Consider the following 17,291-nt stretch of genomic DNA (forward strand, 5'->3'; position numbering starts at 1 on the left):
AGCTACCACGGCGTTCCTATCTGGTGTGCCCTTGCTGGACATCTGCAGGGCTGCTACGTGGAGGTCGACGCACACCTTCACGAAATTCTACTGCGTCGATCGGGATTCCAGGGAGGAGTCCAGGGTCGGCCAAGCAGTGCTGCGCAACCTGTTCGCCTAAGGTGAGCCTGGTGAGGAGGTAAGAATTGCTTAATGTTGAGTTTGATGTAATGCTTAATGTTGAGCCTTTGCCACCTCCCGTGGTTGTGCATGTGTGTACTGCTATGTATTCTTTATTCATGAGCATGTGAATCCATGCCAGACCCCATGCTGGAGAAGGTACAAGTTACTTACCTGTAACTGTTGTTCTCCAGCATGGGTCTGGCATGGATTCACATGCGAACCCTCCCGCCTACCCCTCTGCGGCTCTTCACTTGGTCATACTGCCACTTCACGTGCTACCAAATCTGAAGATGGCTGCCAGAGGCGGGGCTTAGGGAGAGGGCAGTCATTGGCTGTGGTCAGTATGACGCAGAGATCAGTGATTGGTTACTACTACGAAAGACAGATCAGAAACGAAACTGATACTGATTTTTTCTTTACCGAGGATTCCCAGCCTGACGACGGGGAATATTCATGAGCATGTGAATCCATGCCAGACCCATGCTGGAGAACAACAGTTACAGGTAAGTAACTTGTTCCTTATGGCCCATAGTGCAGGGTATGGGCTGGTGGCAGCTCCATGCTGAATTTGACAGGTGCTCAGAGTATCCTCCATTTTGGGATACCCAGGCTCTGCCATAGGGATCAGTGGATTCCTGATAGAAGGCAAGATGGCCTCTGAGTTTCTATTGCCTGTTACCCTGTTTTCCCAAAGTCCTGGGAAACCCTGACTCTGTCCCTTCCCCTGACTGGCTGTTGGGTGGAAGAACCATATATGGTATTGTGGGGGAAATCCAGGCCAGACTGGCTGGAGCATTCCCAGTGACTGTATGTTGTGGATACACCCTTGCAGTGGGACCTGTGTGAATAGAGTGTGTGACCAATATGCATTCTATGTTATGGGTGTCTGGTTTCCGTGTGTGTGACACAATGAATGAGACAGCTCTGCCTGAAACTGACATTAATGCAGTGTGGTGTGCTGAAAGGCTGGGTGCTTGGCCCAATCCAAATTCCTTGTTATGGGTGCCTGGGTGGAAGTGAATAGCCTGAATGCATGGGAGCCTGATTGGCTGCCTGCCTGCATGAATGCCCTTCTGTCTGATTGGCTGACTGAGCTTGGCTCAGCAGAGTGAATGAGGGACCATTGTGCCTATCTGGTGACTGCTCACTTCTCAATTTGTTCAGAAGCTGAAGTTGAAACTTGAAGCTGCTTATCCTTGAAGCCCAGCTGGAATAAGAAGAATTGCTGCTTTCCTTCGACCCACTCTGAAAGCTGTCGAGTCTGTGGAGGACTGATCCGAGAGAGGACCTGGCTAGGAGACCTCTCCCCGAGCTACGAGGGAACATTGTGCAGACGATGATCTTCATCAAGGCACTCTGGAAGCCAGTCCCGAAAGGCTGTTGACTGGAGAAGGGGTCCGCCACGAATCTTGAAGCAAAGCACCCGGACATCGAGGCCATCGAAGTCGGGGTTCGGACGATTTCCATAACCGCTGGAAGCCAATGGAGTCGTGTTGCCCAGAAGCGGGGACCGCTTGATGCTGTGTTGCTCGACGACCGGAGCTGCAACGCTCCACCTTGCTTAAGAACATTGAACGAAGGGCTCCCTTGCCATCACCCGCTTTGTCCCGCCAGAGAAAGTCGAGGTCGTCGATGACTGAGGAGAGTCCGCCAGTGGGTTTCCTGCCACCCGAAGACCATAAAGACGCTGACAAGTGAAGCTCTGAAATCCAGCCCATGGTCGAGTCCCGATCGCTGAAGCCATCCCGACGCCTCTTGCTCGGCCTACGTTCATCACCGAGACATCTTTGCGGCACGAAACTCTGCACAGAGGTGGACCACACGGCCCTTCTTCACAGGACATCCACGATCGATCGTCGAAGAGCACTGCGAAGGTCGAAGCTGCAGTCTCAACGCAAGTGTTCATCTTTCTTTGAGGAATCTCGACGCCCTGTGGCTCCTGCTTTGAAGGGAGTCCACTCTAGGGGGATCCGTCGACGAACTATCAAAGAAACTCTCATAACTCGGGTACTTTGGGGTAGTTGAACATTTTAACCAGGAAACAAGGTTTTTTAAACATAAATGGACTGGGCTTTTTAATACTCTTTATTACATGTTGCCCAGATGGGGGATCCTCACTCAGAACTGCATCTAGGTACCTAGAGAAAGAAGTCTGCCATTGTTTAACCCAGCTTGTTTTCCTTCCTATTATCTATGCTGATACACATTGCTGTATGATTTGTGTGCCATTATAACTGTCAGCAATTGATGCATTTTAAAGGAGTCCTTAGCTACGTTTTGCACCACGTAGACATTGTATATATTTGCCATATTAGAGTTACCAGAGTACTAAGTGTGTTATTAACTGATGTATATATCTTGAACCTTATTTTTTTTTAATAAAGAACTGTGTTAGCACACAACATAGTGTGTGGACATTCCTTTGTGGGGGCTTGGGGACTACACTGCACTTAAGAACCAGCCTGCATCACCTCCTGAGAGCTTAAGCCTTGGTTGCTTGTCCATTGCTACCACAATAAAGAATCTTGGCTCTGTGCTTCTACTCTGCCATATAGAGGGCAGAAGTACAGATAACCCCCCTCCAGTCTTTACAGTAAGTATGTTGTCATGTGTTGCAATACTGTTCTTGATAGGTAATGTTTGGCACAGGTGTAAAAGGGGTCCATCCCCCATAATGACAAGTCATTTTTAACTGTCAGAATTTACTGTATCTTTTATTCTGGTGCTACTTTAATCAATTAGTATTATATCAACGTTATTCTTTCCTCCTTTCACAATACTTTCACAATACTTCATATACCAAAACAATCAATTCGGACAAGCACCATCAATTGCTGCCCATTACTCCAAGAATGTTCTTCAAAGACCTTTCCAATCTTACACAATAATATTCACTTTGTTTGTTACAGTTCTATCGATTCTCACTATCCTGTTTTATTATTGACAATCTACAAATCTTATTTTGCTATATTTTTTCGTAGCTGCTACCCTCCTATGATTGGGACCAATCGCTTGTTTTTAGGGTTTGATAATCAGCTGAATTATTACTGTTGTTCTATGGTTCCAATCTACAACCTAGAGTATCACAACTAATAAAATTAAACAAGTCAACTTTTTGCCCTAATATTTTCATAACCCCAAACAAATGTGCACAATTTCTACGATCGTCTTTTTTTCCTGCCTATTAAAAAGTATCATCTCCATTTTAATCCATTTTGCAGTGTAAAATACATCTTGTAGCTCACACACTCTCAATGCATTTCGGTGAAACTCTACTGGGTTCAGGTATTGGTTAAGGGAAATGCATACATATGTTTTATATAAGTGTTGATAATCATTGGAGACCTCTTATCTGGTAGGCACGCCTTGAACTACCCCTAACTACGTAAAATACAGATAATAGTGTAGCCCCAGCAGTGGATAGGCCTGTGCAGCAATGTATGGTCCACCATTGCATAGACCCTCATGATTGGTTTGCACTCTATCACCAACCTTGGACATTCAGCTCGTTAACAACATGTAAACAACGAAACCCGGGTGCAAGAGAACAACGTCAGACAACTGCCTTTCTTAGCTAATTAGCCTACAATCTCTCATCAGTTACGCCCTAAGCCAAGGCTTATTCTCTGTAGTTGACCTTCCTCTGAACATTAAAGGGAGTGACGGTATATTGATATCTTCATCTGGAGCTTTATGAATAGGCCTTGTTTTCCGTTCCTGAATTATGTCTGAGGAGACCATGATTTTGTCAATTTTGCCCTTCTGTTTACTGCTATTTGATTTAATTATATTAGGTGCAATTACTCTCCTCGACCTCTGGAGACTTGGTTGCTCCATTCTGCAAGTGCTTTCTGCATCTTTAATTTGAACAATACGTGGCACTCGCAGCAGTTCACTCCTTTACTTTACTCAATGTAAGAGAAATATGTCCTGGGCACGTAACTCCTTTGTAGTTGCTCTTGCTGCAGCATACTTGATTCTGAGCCAAACAAATACCCTTTGTTTTTGCACAAATGTGTATTACAGTGCCTGTCAGCATTGCAGTCTTGGTTTCGCTTCTTGAGGCTTCTTGCTTACTATTATACGATGCAGACGTCCTTTTTTTGCAACATGGCTGCTTTACTTGCTTTCTATTTTCTACTTTAGCAATACTTATATTTTGTCTTATCTACCTTGAGTTTCTGGGTATATACATCTACTACATCTTTTGTCACTTAGCTTCCTAGTGTATATGAGTTTCTTCATATTTGCATATGTGTTTACTTTTTCACTTCTTCATTCCTTAGATATTCATATGTTAATTTCAGTGCGTCCTCGTGTCTTCTCTTCTTCATGATGTCACTTCACATCTATTGGACTTCACTTATAGTTCTTCTAAATCCAGTGGTGTCTGCAGGCTTATGTTTACTGCATCAGTTCGGTGGTATATTCGATACAGTTGTCTGAGCGCGTAGTGCCTCTTATATCTTTGATGTGTTGTTGGGATGATACCAGGTGTCATACACAGTGTTTTCTTGCTGTTCTTCGAGTATGACAGAGGTGAGGGGGTGAGCTCTATAAATGATGCGTGCATCTGCCTCTCTACAGACCCTCCACCCAGGTGATCCTCCCTCGCTTCTCTGCCCCCAGGGTCATGATCCAAGAGCGATGGCATTTCCCTGCCCACCTGAGAAGAGTATCCAAGAGGAGTAGGTGTGAGGATACCCTCAGGTTTCTCACACTGTGTGCATGTTGACTGCCTCCTCTAGAGTAATGTTAGTCAAATTCTCAGAGAAGATTCACTTCTTGCTAGGTACAATGAGATTCTTGCACACTTAATTGCATCAAATTCTGCTCTCCGCTAACATATCTCTTCAGTAGCCAATAGGAAGAAAAACAATCCACTGCCATCCAGTGGTATCTACAACATGTTTGACTATGGGAGATGATCTGATACTGTCAATTTGGAAAAACGTATTACCAAAGCTTGTCATGTCATTTCTGAATTCTGATGGGAGTGTGTTTTTTCCATTCACCAGATCTGTCAAATGTCAGAAAGGAGAGTGAGATTAAAACTGAAAATGTGCCCTCAGATGTGGTGAATCCTTTCATCTCTGCAGGAGAATGTGGAAGTCATATTGTCAGCACAGGTGAGAAGCTGTAAAAACCCATGACACATGGCCGATGCATTAATTCATCTGTTTTTAAAGTACTAGCAGATTACAACCCTGACATTCATAAAGTTTACATTTATAAAAAAATCCAAAGGAAGCATCCACTCTTCCCGGTCTCAGTTGATAAAACTGTGTACAAGTACATAGTTTACTTATCCATAAATTACATTGCAGTGGAGTGCTTGTCATCAACATTTGCAATATTTGCCAACGCACCCTTTCCCCTGATGCAAGCCCATTTGTCTCAGTGAAGGGCTTCTGGCTGATTATTTGTTTCGTCTTTTTTTTTCCCCCATCGTCGATAGGCTTTAAGAGAAGCCTATGGGCACTCTCTCCACAGTGTAGCAGTGGATGATGAAAACAGAGCTGTGCATGTGTATGTTTTGGTGAGCTGAGTTCATGGCGACCTATGCTAACGTGCCCAGCGGTGTTAAACCTTATATATGCTTCCGCAAAATTAAAGTGTGTGCCAGTATCAAAGCACTTGTACCAAAATGTTGCAATATTTATTGATCTCATTATCATCAAAGAGAAACACCATTGGTTGATTAATTTTGCTTGGTGTATTTATTATTTCTATTTTCTCCAAAAGATCAAAATTGGCGGTTGCAGCACTATGTCAGTTTGCCAACACGTGTTTCGACCAACATGGTCTTTTTTCAAGGCAGAATTAATAAATTAGCAACCTTAGTCTTGAAATAAATCAAATCTATAAACATAAATAGAATTTGCAAATACACAAATAACCATTATTGAGTGCCTGGCATTATCAAAACACAAAGTCATTTTAGTTCAGTTGCGTCCGAAATAAGGAAGAGGAGACAAAAATTGGAGGGAGGAGAGAAGGAAAACATTTTTTCAATCAGTGTAGAGTAATTATAAAGGAGTAAATTATAAATGGTTTTTTGAGAGAGATCCCTCCGTGGGTTACTTATTCATGAATCAATTGATGAAACACAAAAAACACTGATCATCATTAAATATGGAAATTCATTATTACAGTGCATTAACTTGAGAGAAACTTGTTGGGTTAGCTCCCCCATAAATCAATTGCCGGACTAAAACCATTAATCGTCATTGCATATCATGAGACGAATAACAAAGCATTTTTTTACAGTTGCAAAACCATATGTTGAGCAGCAACCTCAGCACCTCCTAATCACTTTCCTCAATTAGTTATTGCTACATTATTGTGTCCCAATCGACACATTCATCACAGATGCTCCACTCATTCTCACAACCTGAAAACCTCACAGTCTGAAAGCAGGATGCAAACTACAACAGTGGTTTTGTAACTTTACAGTACGTGGGCTTCACCTCTTAAATATTAACCCTTCCCAACTCTATTGCGCTGTCTCGTCCTCAGGCAGTCCCCTTCAATTTGTTACTCATTCAATCAATAAAGCTACTCACCCTGTTAAGGTGTTGGACCCCCACTCAGAAAAGAGTAATTGATTAGCAGTCTATTTTTCAGTCCGTCGGCTGAATGCCCCTTAGATTGGTTCTGCTCACTCTGTTTAACCTCCAAATTAAATAAATTCACTGCAAGCAATATGTGACCAGTTGCATTAGTATGCTGACTTCTACATTGTAGATCGCCCATGATACTTGATTTCCAATTTATAAGTTACTCACCCTATTTAGCTGATAGAGTCCTGGCTCTAAAGCTTTAAAGTTATGACATGGTGAAGTATTGTTGACGCTCATGTCTCAAAAGGTAGCAGCAATGGGAGTTTGGACCGGTATGAATCTCACCTCCTTTAATATCCTTCTGGCTTAGCCGTTTTTATTTTGTTACTTTTGTTGCATTGACAAAACATGCATAGGAAATATGAGGTGTTGAGGCTTATGTACACTCAGGGCAGAAATTAGCCCCCCGGGTTTGGTATCTGCAGCAGCTTGTGCAATAACGTGATAAGGTAGTCTGAAGAGCCCTGATTGAGATCCAACACAGCCATTAATTTCCCCTCTGCAAATAGTCACACTTGTAAATTAGAACATCATTAAAAAGCACACTTCTGCATTGAAATCTATGCTACTGTTTTGGCCACTTTTTTCTATGGGATCACAGAAACACCCTTACAACTTACTTGGTAAATTACAATGTGATTGTCACTTAGGTCCTGATTATGAGTATGGTGATAATGTTGAAAGAGGTGGTATTTTCCCAGTGTACATGTCTCACAACTCTGTCTGATTGTGGGTTGGGAAACCTATAGGCTAGAAATCCACTTGCTTGCTAGTAAAGTTATTACCGCCCTAAAGTTGGCAGCAATAGCGGCAGCGATATTACTAGTTGCGATAATAATGCCATTCCACAAAGAGGTCCAATGGGACTTCAGAAAATCCAGTTTGGTGGTACAAGCAATGCTACACCGCCAAACTGGTAATGAGGACCGTTATGTGCCAGTGCTCAGCATGTGCATTCTATTTTGCATGCTTTGACTCCTTAGGGATCTATTTTTGCTCCCCATTTATTTTTTACCCTTCTGAGTATTCTAATGGCATCTTTATATTGAAATACACCACTGTTTGGGTTGCTTTTTTGATTGCTTTAATTTTGGGGTAGGTTGCTCTTGTAAGGGTGGCCCACCAATATAGAGATGTCAACCTCCCGTAGAGAGCCCAATGCAGTCTATGACCTCTTGTAAGGTGTTTGCATTGTTTTACACAGCCATACAATATTCAGTGTTGCATATCAGTTTGCTATATAATTCAGAAGGTTTGCTAATTAAATTGACACTTGTGTAGCCTGGCTGATGATTTCAATTACCCTGTTCAATGAAAACAAAGCTCATCCTGCATTCCTCTATTGCCGTCTGGACTCTACCCCCCGCCAATCCCTTTTCTCTGTTCACAGCAAGTTCAAAGGCGCTAATGGAGAGAGAGTCCAGCAGTAATCATCTCCTCCACTCTTGAAAGTACCAAAGGCATGTGTCGGAATGCTAGCTAGGAAAGGTTTATTCTATTTAAAAAATAACTATGAGGTCAAAAAGGGGGGATGCCTTTGGCCTTGACTGATTTATAAATGTTCAAAAGGAAAATACTTCACTCCAACACAAACATTCCAACAGAGTAGAGTTCCTTGTTCCAGAGGGCGGTTCGCTTCCTCTGGATTTCTCTTCCCTTGGTTGCTTATTCATGTCATGATCTCTGCTTCCAAAAGGTCAGGGTTTTCCCAACTCCCTTGGAAGCAGATCCATAACCCAGGTTCCGAGTGCCAACCAGTCCCAATTGGGACCTTTTGGACCCAGTCCTGACGCCAGTGGCACCAGGCTCATAAATATGCCCAGTCCCAGCGCTGGAAGCGCCGGGCTCATAATGCTTGGGTGGACTTACCTGCAGCAGACCATGCTGCTTACTTGCCTGCCAGTTGAGCCTCTGATCCTCTTCTGTTTGGAACTACTTTTCCTGTTGGGTGGGGCAGGAGCCACTCCCTAGATTCAGAACACTGGAACTCTTCTGGAAAGCAGGAACTCTTTTCTTACCTAGGCGTGGCTGTGGAAGGAGACACCTAAGCACTACAGGAGGCTATTTAAACCACACCCGATGGATGAATCTTGCTTTGCGTTATTCTGCATCCTCTGCAGCAGAACGCTCATCGTGTCTTCTGCATCTGATCCTGGGCCTAAGGAAAAAGGCTTACCATCCTGAATCCAGTCTTCAGCAACACCTATAAAGACAAGAAAGAACAGGTTAGCATTACGGTCTTCAGTGACAGCTCTTCACTTACCTGGTCCATCGGCTGTCACCAACGCCTCGCGCTGCATTCCGGCATCTGAAAGACAAAGGCTTACCTACTCTTCGTGCGCTCCGGAGGTCTTCACACTGCATTCCGGCATCTGAAAGACAAAAGCTTACCAACTCCTCGCACGCTCCGGAGGCCTTCGGCGCTGCATCCCGCATCTGAAAGACAAAACAAGGTGCGTTTAAAGACATTGGGGAACTTTAATACTCACGTGCCATTACTCCTTTCCACATCTAACCCAGCGGGTATTCCGGCACCCTGCAGCCGCTCCGAACTTGTACCTGCAAAATAAAAAGACAGTTAGAGCGCATCGTGAAGCAGGCAACAAGCGCTTACTTACGTGCTTCCAGGCGCTTCTATTCATCACACGGGCTCCATCTTCAACTCACTTCAGCCCGTCATCCTCCATCGCCGGAACCCTGCAAAACAAGAAACATCATTACTAAAGACTTTAAAGACATTAGAATTACTCGCGACGGACAGCAGTCCTCTGAAGTCAAGAGGCCTGCTCCCCTTATCCAGTGAAGAAACTGGTTACAGCACCCTGCCCCGAGGCAGATGGAGAGCACGGCGTTCACTTACCTAAGGTGAGAGCGTTAACCTTTGGGGTTCTACAGGAGAAGAGAAAGGGAAGAAGAGAGAGACATTCAATAACCAAGTTCCTTAATCCCATATATTCTATCTGCAGACATCTTACCCTTCGAGTCAGACATACAGTGCACAGAGGTCCAGCCCAAAGAGCCAGCCGTGTGTTACACATCACCTTTGAAGATACGGTATACGCCCAGTCAAGACCGGCGCCTCTACGGGAATCAGGTGAGCGTTACAATTCAACAATGTTAGTTCCTTGCGGTTCTCTTGATCAACAACACAACTGGTACACAAAACAACTTGGTTGTTTGCCTCTATCTCGGCAGGATACCTGGTGTACTCCTTTACCAGGTCTTCACTTGAGCAACAACACAATTGATACAAAAAGTAATTTGCTGTGAGGTTGTGTCTTGATATATCCTTCTCACGACTAGGATACATGGTGTACTCCCCTGACAGGTTTTTATTCTTCTTCTCTCTTGATTAGCACAGCCTTTTGCTAGTCCTGATATATTGGCAATCTGTCTTTCTCAGAATCTCTTTAAATCATGCATTTGCGGGGGAGGGGGCAGCAGGCGACTAATGCAGTAGCAGACCCTTGGAGCTCCTGCCCGTAAATAATCCTGCTGAATCCTGCCTGCAGACGAACAACCTCATTAATAATCGACCGAGGTGGCTCAGAGCATCTGGGGAGCTGTAATATCATAGTCCCGACGTGGAATACGGGGCCTGTCTGCTCCGTTCGGTGCCCCGCAGATCCGGCAAAAGCACGGGTAACCGATGACAAAATGGCCACTACCCGTGGTCCCGGTCCATTTTCGCTGCCTTGTCTATGTGGCACTGATTGCTTGGTCCTAATAGGCATTCTCTCTGGAGAGACAAGTCAACACCCCACACGCCCTCCGGAAGCAGAGAAGGATAGGAGCGGCTGGATGCCAGGGGCAGTGTGTACGACACACTCAAAGCTTTCCCCGCTGCACCAGCTGGAAGCCAAGTGGGACCAGCTTTAGTTTAGGTTAGTTTATTATTTGTAGAGCGCCCCTAATCCTCAGGTATCTGGGCGCTTGAGCATAGGTGATTGTTACAAGTATATACACGTAGAGACAGCTGACAAGTGGCTTGTTGACATGTGTTACAAATTGGTCAGCGTGCCAACATCAGGAATAAATACTGAGTGGTCAACCGTGCTTAAAATGGTCTACAAACCTACATAGGGGGGTGAAACCACAGTATTAAGGCAAGAGCCATGCTTGGAATCCCAAACACTAGCCTAACACAGGCCATATAAATAAAAGTAGGAAGATCAGCACAACAGAGGAAGAGTAGGTGGCGAATATAAGTGGTGGACGCAGTAAGGGTTAAGTTTAATGTTGCTGGGCAAGGAGTCAAGCTTTCACTTTAGATAAGGTCCCGAAAGAAGGAGCAGCACTGATGGCTGTAGGGAGGGCATTCAAGCAATTTGCAGCTAGCATGGGGAAGCTGGACCCACCTGCAGTTTTCAGTTTGTACTTGGGGATGTTGAGACAGTGTGAGTAGAAGGATCATGTGGGTCTGGAAGGTTGGTTCCTTGAGAATTTGTCAGCCAAATATTTAGGGGCTGTGTTTGACAGGCATATATGCGTGATGACTACGGTGCGCAGAGAGATTCTGTCACGCACAGGTAGCCAGTGTGTATCCCGTCTAGTGGCAGAGATGTGATTAGAGCATGGGATATTTAAAGCAGATCTGAGAGCATTGTTCTGAAGAACTTATTTATTCAGATTGCGTTCAGTGGAGCCTAAGAATAAGGTATTGCAGTAGTCCAATTAAGATAAAATCAATGCCCTGGCGAGTGTAAGGCAGCTGTTGTAGATAAGTAAGGTTAGCAGGCATTGATTAGTTTGTTGGTGTATGCTGTAGTTGAAGCTGTAGTATTGACTTGTCTTTTGAGGGAGAGAGTGGAGTCTAAGTAGACGCCTACGTCTCTGACCTCATTGGCAACTTTAATGATGTTCCCATAAATGTTAAAAGTCTTGTATTGTGTATGAAGTCTGTTTAGACGAGCTTGAGAACCAATGATCAGAAGCTCTGTCTTGTCGTCGTTTAGACAAAGGCTCTGGGCAGCCATCCATGCCTGAATTTCAAGGTAAATTTCATTTAACATTTTGGAGTCTGTCATAGCAGCCAGTGAGCGTAATGAGGACTTGGGTGTCATCTGCATAATTCGTGTAGGTGACATCCAAGCTATTAAGACGATCAAAGAGGAATTTGGTGAAAATGTTGTAAAGTGTCATTGAAACACAACCCTTTGGGACTCCACAATAGATAGGTACTGGATCGTCTGACGATGTAGGTGCAAAGACCCTTGTTCTGTTCGAAAGAAAGGATTGGATCCAACTAGCGGCATTCGGAGAGAACGATGCAACTGTGGTCCAATGTTTGCTAAGGATCTGATGGTCAACGAGATCAAACGCTGCTGAGAGGTCCAGCAGTAGGAGGATAGCCAGATTGCCTTTGTCTTTGGCTTCATCCATTTGGATTTTTAGATCCAGGAGGGCAGTTTCAGTGCCGTGCCTGGGACTGAAACCAGATTGACGCAGGCCCAGAAGGTTGTTGTCTTCCAAGAGTTTTTGAATTTGTAGATAGGCCGCTCTATCTAGTTAAGAGGAATTGAACTGTTGTTATGGGTCTGTAATTATTAGGCATGTTTGGATCTATATTAGGTTTTTTGAGGAGGGGCATAGGCCATGCCTCTTTAAGATTGTTAGGGACTGAGCAGCTTTCGAAGGATGAGTTAATCAAGGCAGTAATAAACGGAGCTAGATCTTTTGCTCCCTCCTTAATAACTGAGGTTGGGCAAGTATCTCCCTGGCATCTAGAAGGTTTCCAGTGATGATTTTTTCAACTTCTTTTGTAGTGACTGGAGAGAAGTAGAAAGGGTAACACGGAGGAGCTTGAAAGTCAGGCAATTTGCGTGAGTTGGAACTCATAGCTAGACTGTTCTTTTTAGTCTCAATTTTGGGTGTAGTAAAGCTATTTTTACAGATAAGGCCTTTTGGATATTAGCGCACCAAGCCGCATCTTTGATGCAGGCTTCTGTGGGCGGTGCAGGGGACTCCAGTTCCCTTAGTATAGTAAAGAGCTCTTTAGTGCACGATATTGCGTTTTGAATTCTGACGTTGTAGATCTCTCTTTTGGTATTAAGAATAGTTGCTTTATAAGTAGTAGCAGCAGTAGTGAACTTTTCCTTGTTGGGAATTGAGGGTGTTTTTCTCCAAATGGCTTTGGAGGATCTTTTAGCGTTACGGAGGTGTGACAGCTCGGTGGGAGTACACGACCGGGAAACACCCAGGGAGGGGGAAGGGGCGACCCTGGTGACTGTGGAGGCACACAGAGAGGGGGAACTACCCGAGGACCCCATGGAGGGAGAGTGGTGGGGTCAACCCGACAAAACGCCGTTCCCTCGGTGCACCAGGAAGAGCTGCCCGTTCCCTTAATGAGGGAGGGGTGGCAGCCTGGGGAGAAAACGGTTGCCGCTGTACGTGAGGTGGTGGAGGTTCCAGCGGGTCACGAGTCTTGGGATGGCTGCACTGAAGTCGAGCAGCCGCCTAGCCTTTGGGTGGCAGGTCCGTGGCTGTGTGGGCGAATCCAAGGCACTAATGACCGAGGAGCTAGCAACCCTCAGCCGGCAGGGACCCACATGGCAGACCCGAGGTACCGCAGTGGCAGGAGGAGGGATTGGCCTCCGTGCTGGTATGGAGCCATGATCACGTGGCCGGATAGCGGGGGTTGCTACTTTCAACCAGGCCGCGGGAATGCAGAAAGGGAGCAGCTGCGCGGAGACACGGCGCGCGTGTCAATGCCGAACAGCGAGGATTCCCACTTGCAGCCCGGCCGCGGGAAGACGGAAAGTGAACTGCTGTGCGGGGACACGGCACACGTGTCAAATAAGCAACAACATTGTGTTCAGTACCGTTTTCCCCACGCACCACAAAGACAAAACCAGACTCTCTTACCTGAGCAGTTGGAATGAATCCAGGCGAACAGAGGCAGGACAGGACGACCGTTAGAAAGAGTCCTGGCGCCATGTTCTCGGGGGAAAAAGGGGGCAGGACCTGGGAGGGTTCTTATAGAGTGGGGGAGGAAGTAGTCTGTGATTGGCCAGTGGAAAGTTGCCTATATAAACGACCAGAAGAGTTGAGAAGGGGTGTTCACTCTTGCTCTCATTTCAGAACCAACCAGACTGTGGGATTCAGTTTCTTGGGTGTTTGCGCAAGACCGTAGCACATTGTTTGCTCAGGGTTTACTACGACCGGCAACAGTGCAGGTTGGGCTCCACAATGGAAGGGGGATAAGCTGGGAGGATGTCATTAAGCGGTGGGCGGCCTTGGTGATTGAGACACGCTATGCCCTGGGTAGGAGGCGGGCGGGTCGGAGAACACTAGCTCTCACGGTTACAAAAATTATATCCTAATTATGGAGACACTGTGAATGATAAGGGAGGAGTCAGCCGATAATACGAACAGACAGAAGTAGTTAGTATAAACATTGGGCACTTCTTACCAGAAGGTGTGACCACAGTCGGAAGTGTCGGTCAGGCATAATCGGCAGTAATGTTCGGCCTATGCTGGGTGCCTTTTGGCGTTGGGGCTGGCTTCTGCCAGCCAGCGGAGTCATTTGGCTCTTGAATCTACGTCGCCTTCGGTTGCTTAACAACCGTATAAACAAAAACGGTACGGCAAGTTGGCGGCCATTTTAGGATAAGCTGTGGGATCCAGCAGCTGGCGCACCGCTTGGCGCTGGCTACCTTAAGCCAGATCTGCACAAAGATCTGGTACTAGAGCAGATGCAAGCAGGTGAGGCAGGTTATAGAACAGCAGGCTGCAGGATTTTGTAGCGTAGATGTCGATCACACAAAGCAGGCATGTGGGTTTGTTCCAACGTAGCACGCAGACAAAGCAATTTCTCCTCACGGCGAGTCTCCGAAGCAGCAGAGCAAGGGTGCAGGACTCCTGCCCTGGGGGTTGAGTGAGCTGCTGAGGCTCGGGACAGGGCCTTATGCTGTGGGCCTTTGGCGTTGAGGCTGGCTTCCGCCTGCCGCAGGAGTCAATTGACTCTTGAATCTACGTCGCCTTCAACCGTATAAACAAAAATGGTACAGCAAGTCGGCGGCCATCTTAGGATCAGCTGTGGGATGCAGCGGCTGGCGCACTGCGTGGCGCTGGCTACCGTAAGCCAAATCTGCACAAAGATCTGGTACTAGAACAGATGTAAGCAGGTGAGGCAGGTTATAGCAGGATTCTGTAGCGTAGATGTTGATCACACAAAACAGGCATGTGGGTTTGTTCCAACATAGCATGCAGACAAAACGATTTCTCCTCACTGCGAGTCTCTGACGCAGCAAAGCAGAGCAAGGACTCCGCTACTCCTTCTACCCAACGAGACCCGGAGACGACGTTAGCAGGCCGCATGGAGGGGCCTGTGCCGGACGGCATGCTGGGGAAGTATGCCCGGCACGGGCCTGCTATACACCTCGGCCTGAAGGTAAGAGAGGGGGCGCCTGGGGCATCAACATTCTGCAGCCGGAACAGCTTACTGGGGTCGTGGAGGTGCACCGCTGTAGGTTCTCCCTTCTCCCCACACACCAGCAGTCATCCAGCCTTGGAGAGCAGCTGGATACAGTTGGAGGAGGAGGTACGTGAGCCTCCGGTCACGGCACCACATACAAACATGGCATAACGGGGTCAGAGGCACTTGATTCTAAAGGGGAGATGCTGGAGTAGCGAGTGCTATTATTCTCGGATTGTTTACCGAAGGACACAACAATAACTTGAAACAGGTCGGGGAGTGCCACCTGAGTTGCCCGCTCCCCCCAGTTGGCACACTAGACCGCTTCTATACGGGACCAGGGCAGCAATAGAGATTGGGATGTGGGTGGCGCTGTCTCAGCGCCAGAATTGCCCCCATTGGATCTGCCACTTGACCCCAGCTACAAGCGATATTGCAGGGGTTGCTCTCCGGGGAGCGCCTGTGCCCCAAATCTGCAGGGGCTACTCCTCCTTTGGCAACCATACATACTGATAACACAGGGGGACTCCCGTCACATAGAGACACCTGGACTGCGCCCTGCTGTCATCTGGCCCCGGCTACCACATTCGAACCAAACATGGGGCCGGGGGGCAAAGGACGCTGTCACAGCAGCTGCTCAGCAATCACAGGTCGGCACACCCGCAATCCCCCATACAAAGATGCCAGAAGAGGCGACCGGTCTGGAAGGAAAGATCTGAGGTCCTCCAGGCAATAAAGGACTCTAGGACAGCACTGGAGCTACTAGTCGGTCATGTCTGCGTTCAGATCTGAACAAAACCACTGAAAAACAAAGAGAAACAGATATTTGAATCTCCTCAGTGGAGTCAGACCTCCAGGCACTTAAGAAGCAAATCTCTCAACTTACGCAAGAAACCAAAACGTATGCAACAAGAGCGGACGATGCAGAGGGCTGCACCTGAGGAAACAAAATCTGCATGGTGGGATTTAACGGAGGACATAGAGGGAGAATCAAAGGAGCTCTTTCTGGAGTCGTGTCTGCAAAATAATTTGGGGTCCATGGTGGTTTGTGGTGGAGAGGGCCCATACAGTTCCCACAAGTAAGCCACCACCAGGTGCGAAACCCCACCAAGCGATTGCCAGGTACTTTAATTATAGTGATCGAGATGCGGTCTTGCAAATGGCACGATGCCACTGCCCAATACACATGGTTAGTAGCTCCATTTTGATTTCCCCAGATTACACAAGACAATCACAACGTCGGAGGCAAAGTTTTGATGAAGTTAAACGGATGCTAAGAGACAATGGGATTAGATATCTGTTACTTTACCCTGCGTGAAGATAATCCGAGACAGCAAGCAGTGGTTTTGCAATTCTCCAGAGGAGGCGTGGCATTGGTGGGAGACGGAAGCAAGCTGGACCACAGAACCGCCAGCAGGACACCACAATCGGACATCCATAGCCTCACAGCGCCACTTGAGGCGGCCCAGACATGATCAGAGAGGATGGACGTGGAGAACCGGTGCTGGGCATAGCGTCATAGTGACAGACAATGGCACTTTGCAAAGAGAGGAGATGAGTGACGGTGGTGAGGTGCCAAAAACCAAATCATTGAAAAACCACAAAGTGGAATAGCCTACTTAACATAAGAAAGGGGCTTCCCTGATCCGGTTACGGACAAATGAACTACCAAGGACTGAGGTTGTAAATCTGTGCATGACTGCAACTGGTTAGCTTTGGGTGGTGGCTGAAAGTAGAGGAGGCAGTGAAATAACTAACTCACGGTTCCCCCCAAAGGATGATACGACCTCGGGGGGGGGGGGGCAATCTGTCCCAAGTGCGGGTCGATTGTCGCACCTCCCCTCCGACCCTAGATGACATGGTAGGGCAATTTATCGGCCAGCACACAAGGTGTAGGTACTTGTTGTACAATCTGGGAGGGTAGCTGAGGGGCAACACGCTCACCTTGGAAGCAAGACGACGTAGAGCAACACAGGCTCAATCCGAGTCCACACTTAGAAACCTCTGGGTATTAAGCGCATTATAAATAACCAATTAGAATTACAAAATCACTCCGGTTGTGGGTGAGGTTTCAGAGTTTGTTGGCTGTT

The 17,291-nt window shown here is 46.6% G+C and overlaps 1 protein-coding gene across 5 annotated transcripts in view; it reads left to right on the forward strand.

The window, feature by feature from the left end:
• LOC138567577 (uncharacterized) overlaps positions 1–17,291 on the forward strand; it is a 464,209-nt gene that overhangs the window by 238,356 nt on the left and 208,562 nt on the right. For all 5 annotated transcript variants that reach the window (XM_069645944.1, XM_069645947.1, XM_069645946.1 and 2 more), the window contains one exon: positions 5,181–5,291. In XM_069645944.1, the coding sequence (XP_069502045.1) occupies positions 5,181–5,291 (111 nt within the window). The remainder of the gene's footprint in view (positions 1–5,180; positions 5,292–17,291) is intronic.

Source organism: Ambystoma mexicanum, chromosome 2p (assembly GCF_040938575.1).
Source record: "Ambystoma mexicanum isolate Mex_15411 chromosome 2p, UKY_AmexF1_1, whole genome shotgun sequence".
Classification (NCBI taxonomy): domain Eukaryota; kingdom Metazoa; phylum Chordata; class Amphibia; order Caudata; family Ambystomatidae; genus Ambystoma; species Ambystoma mexicanum.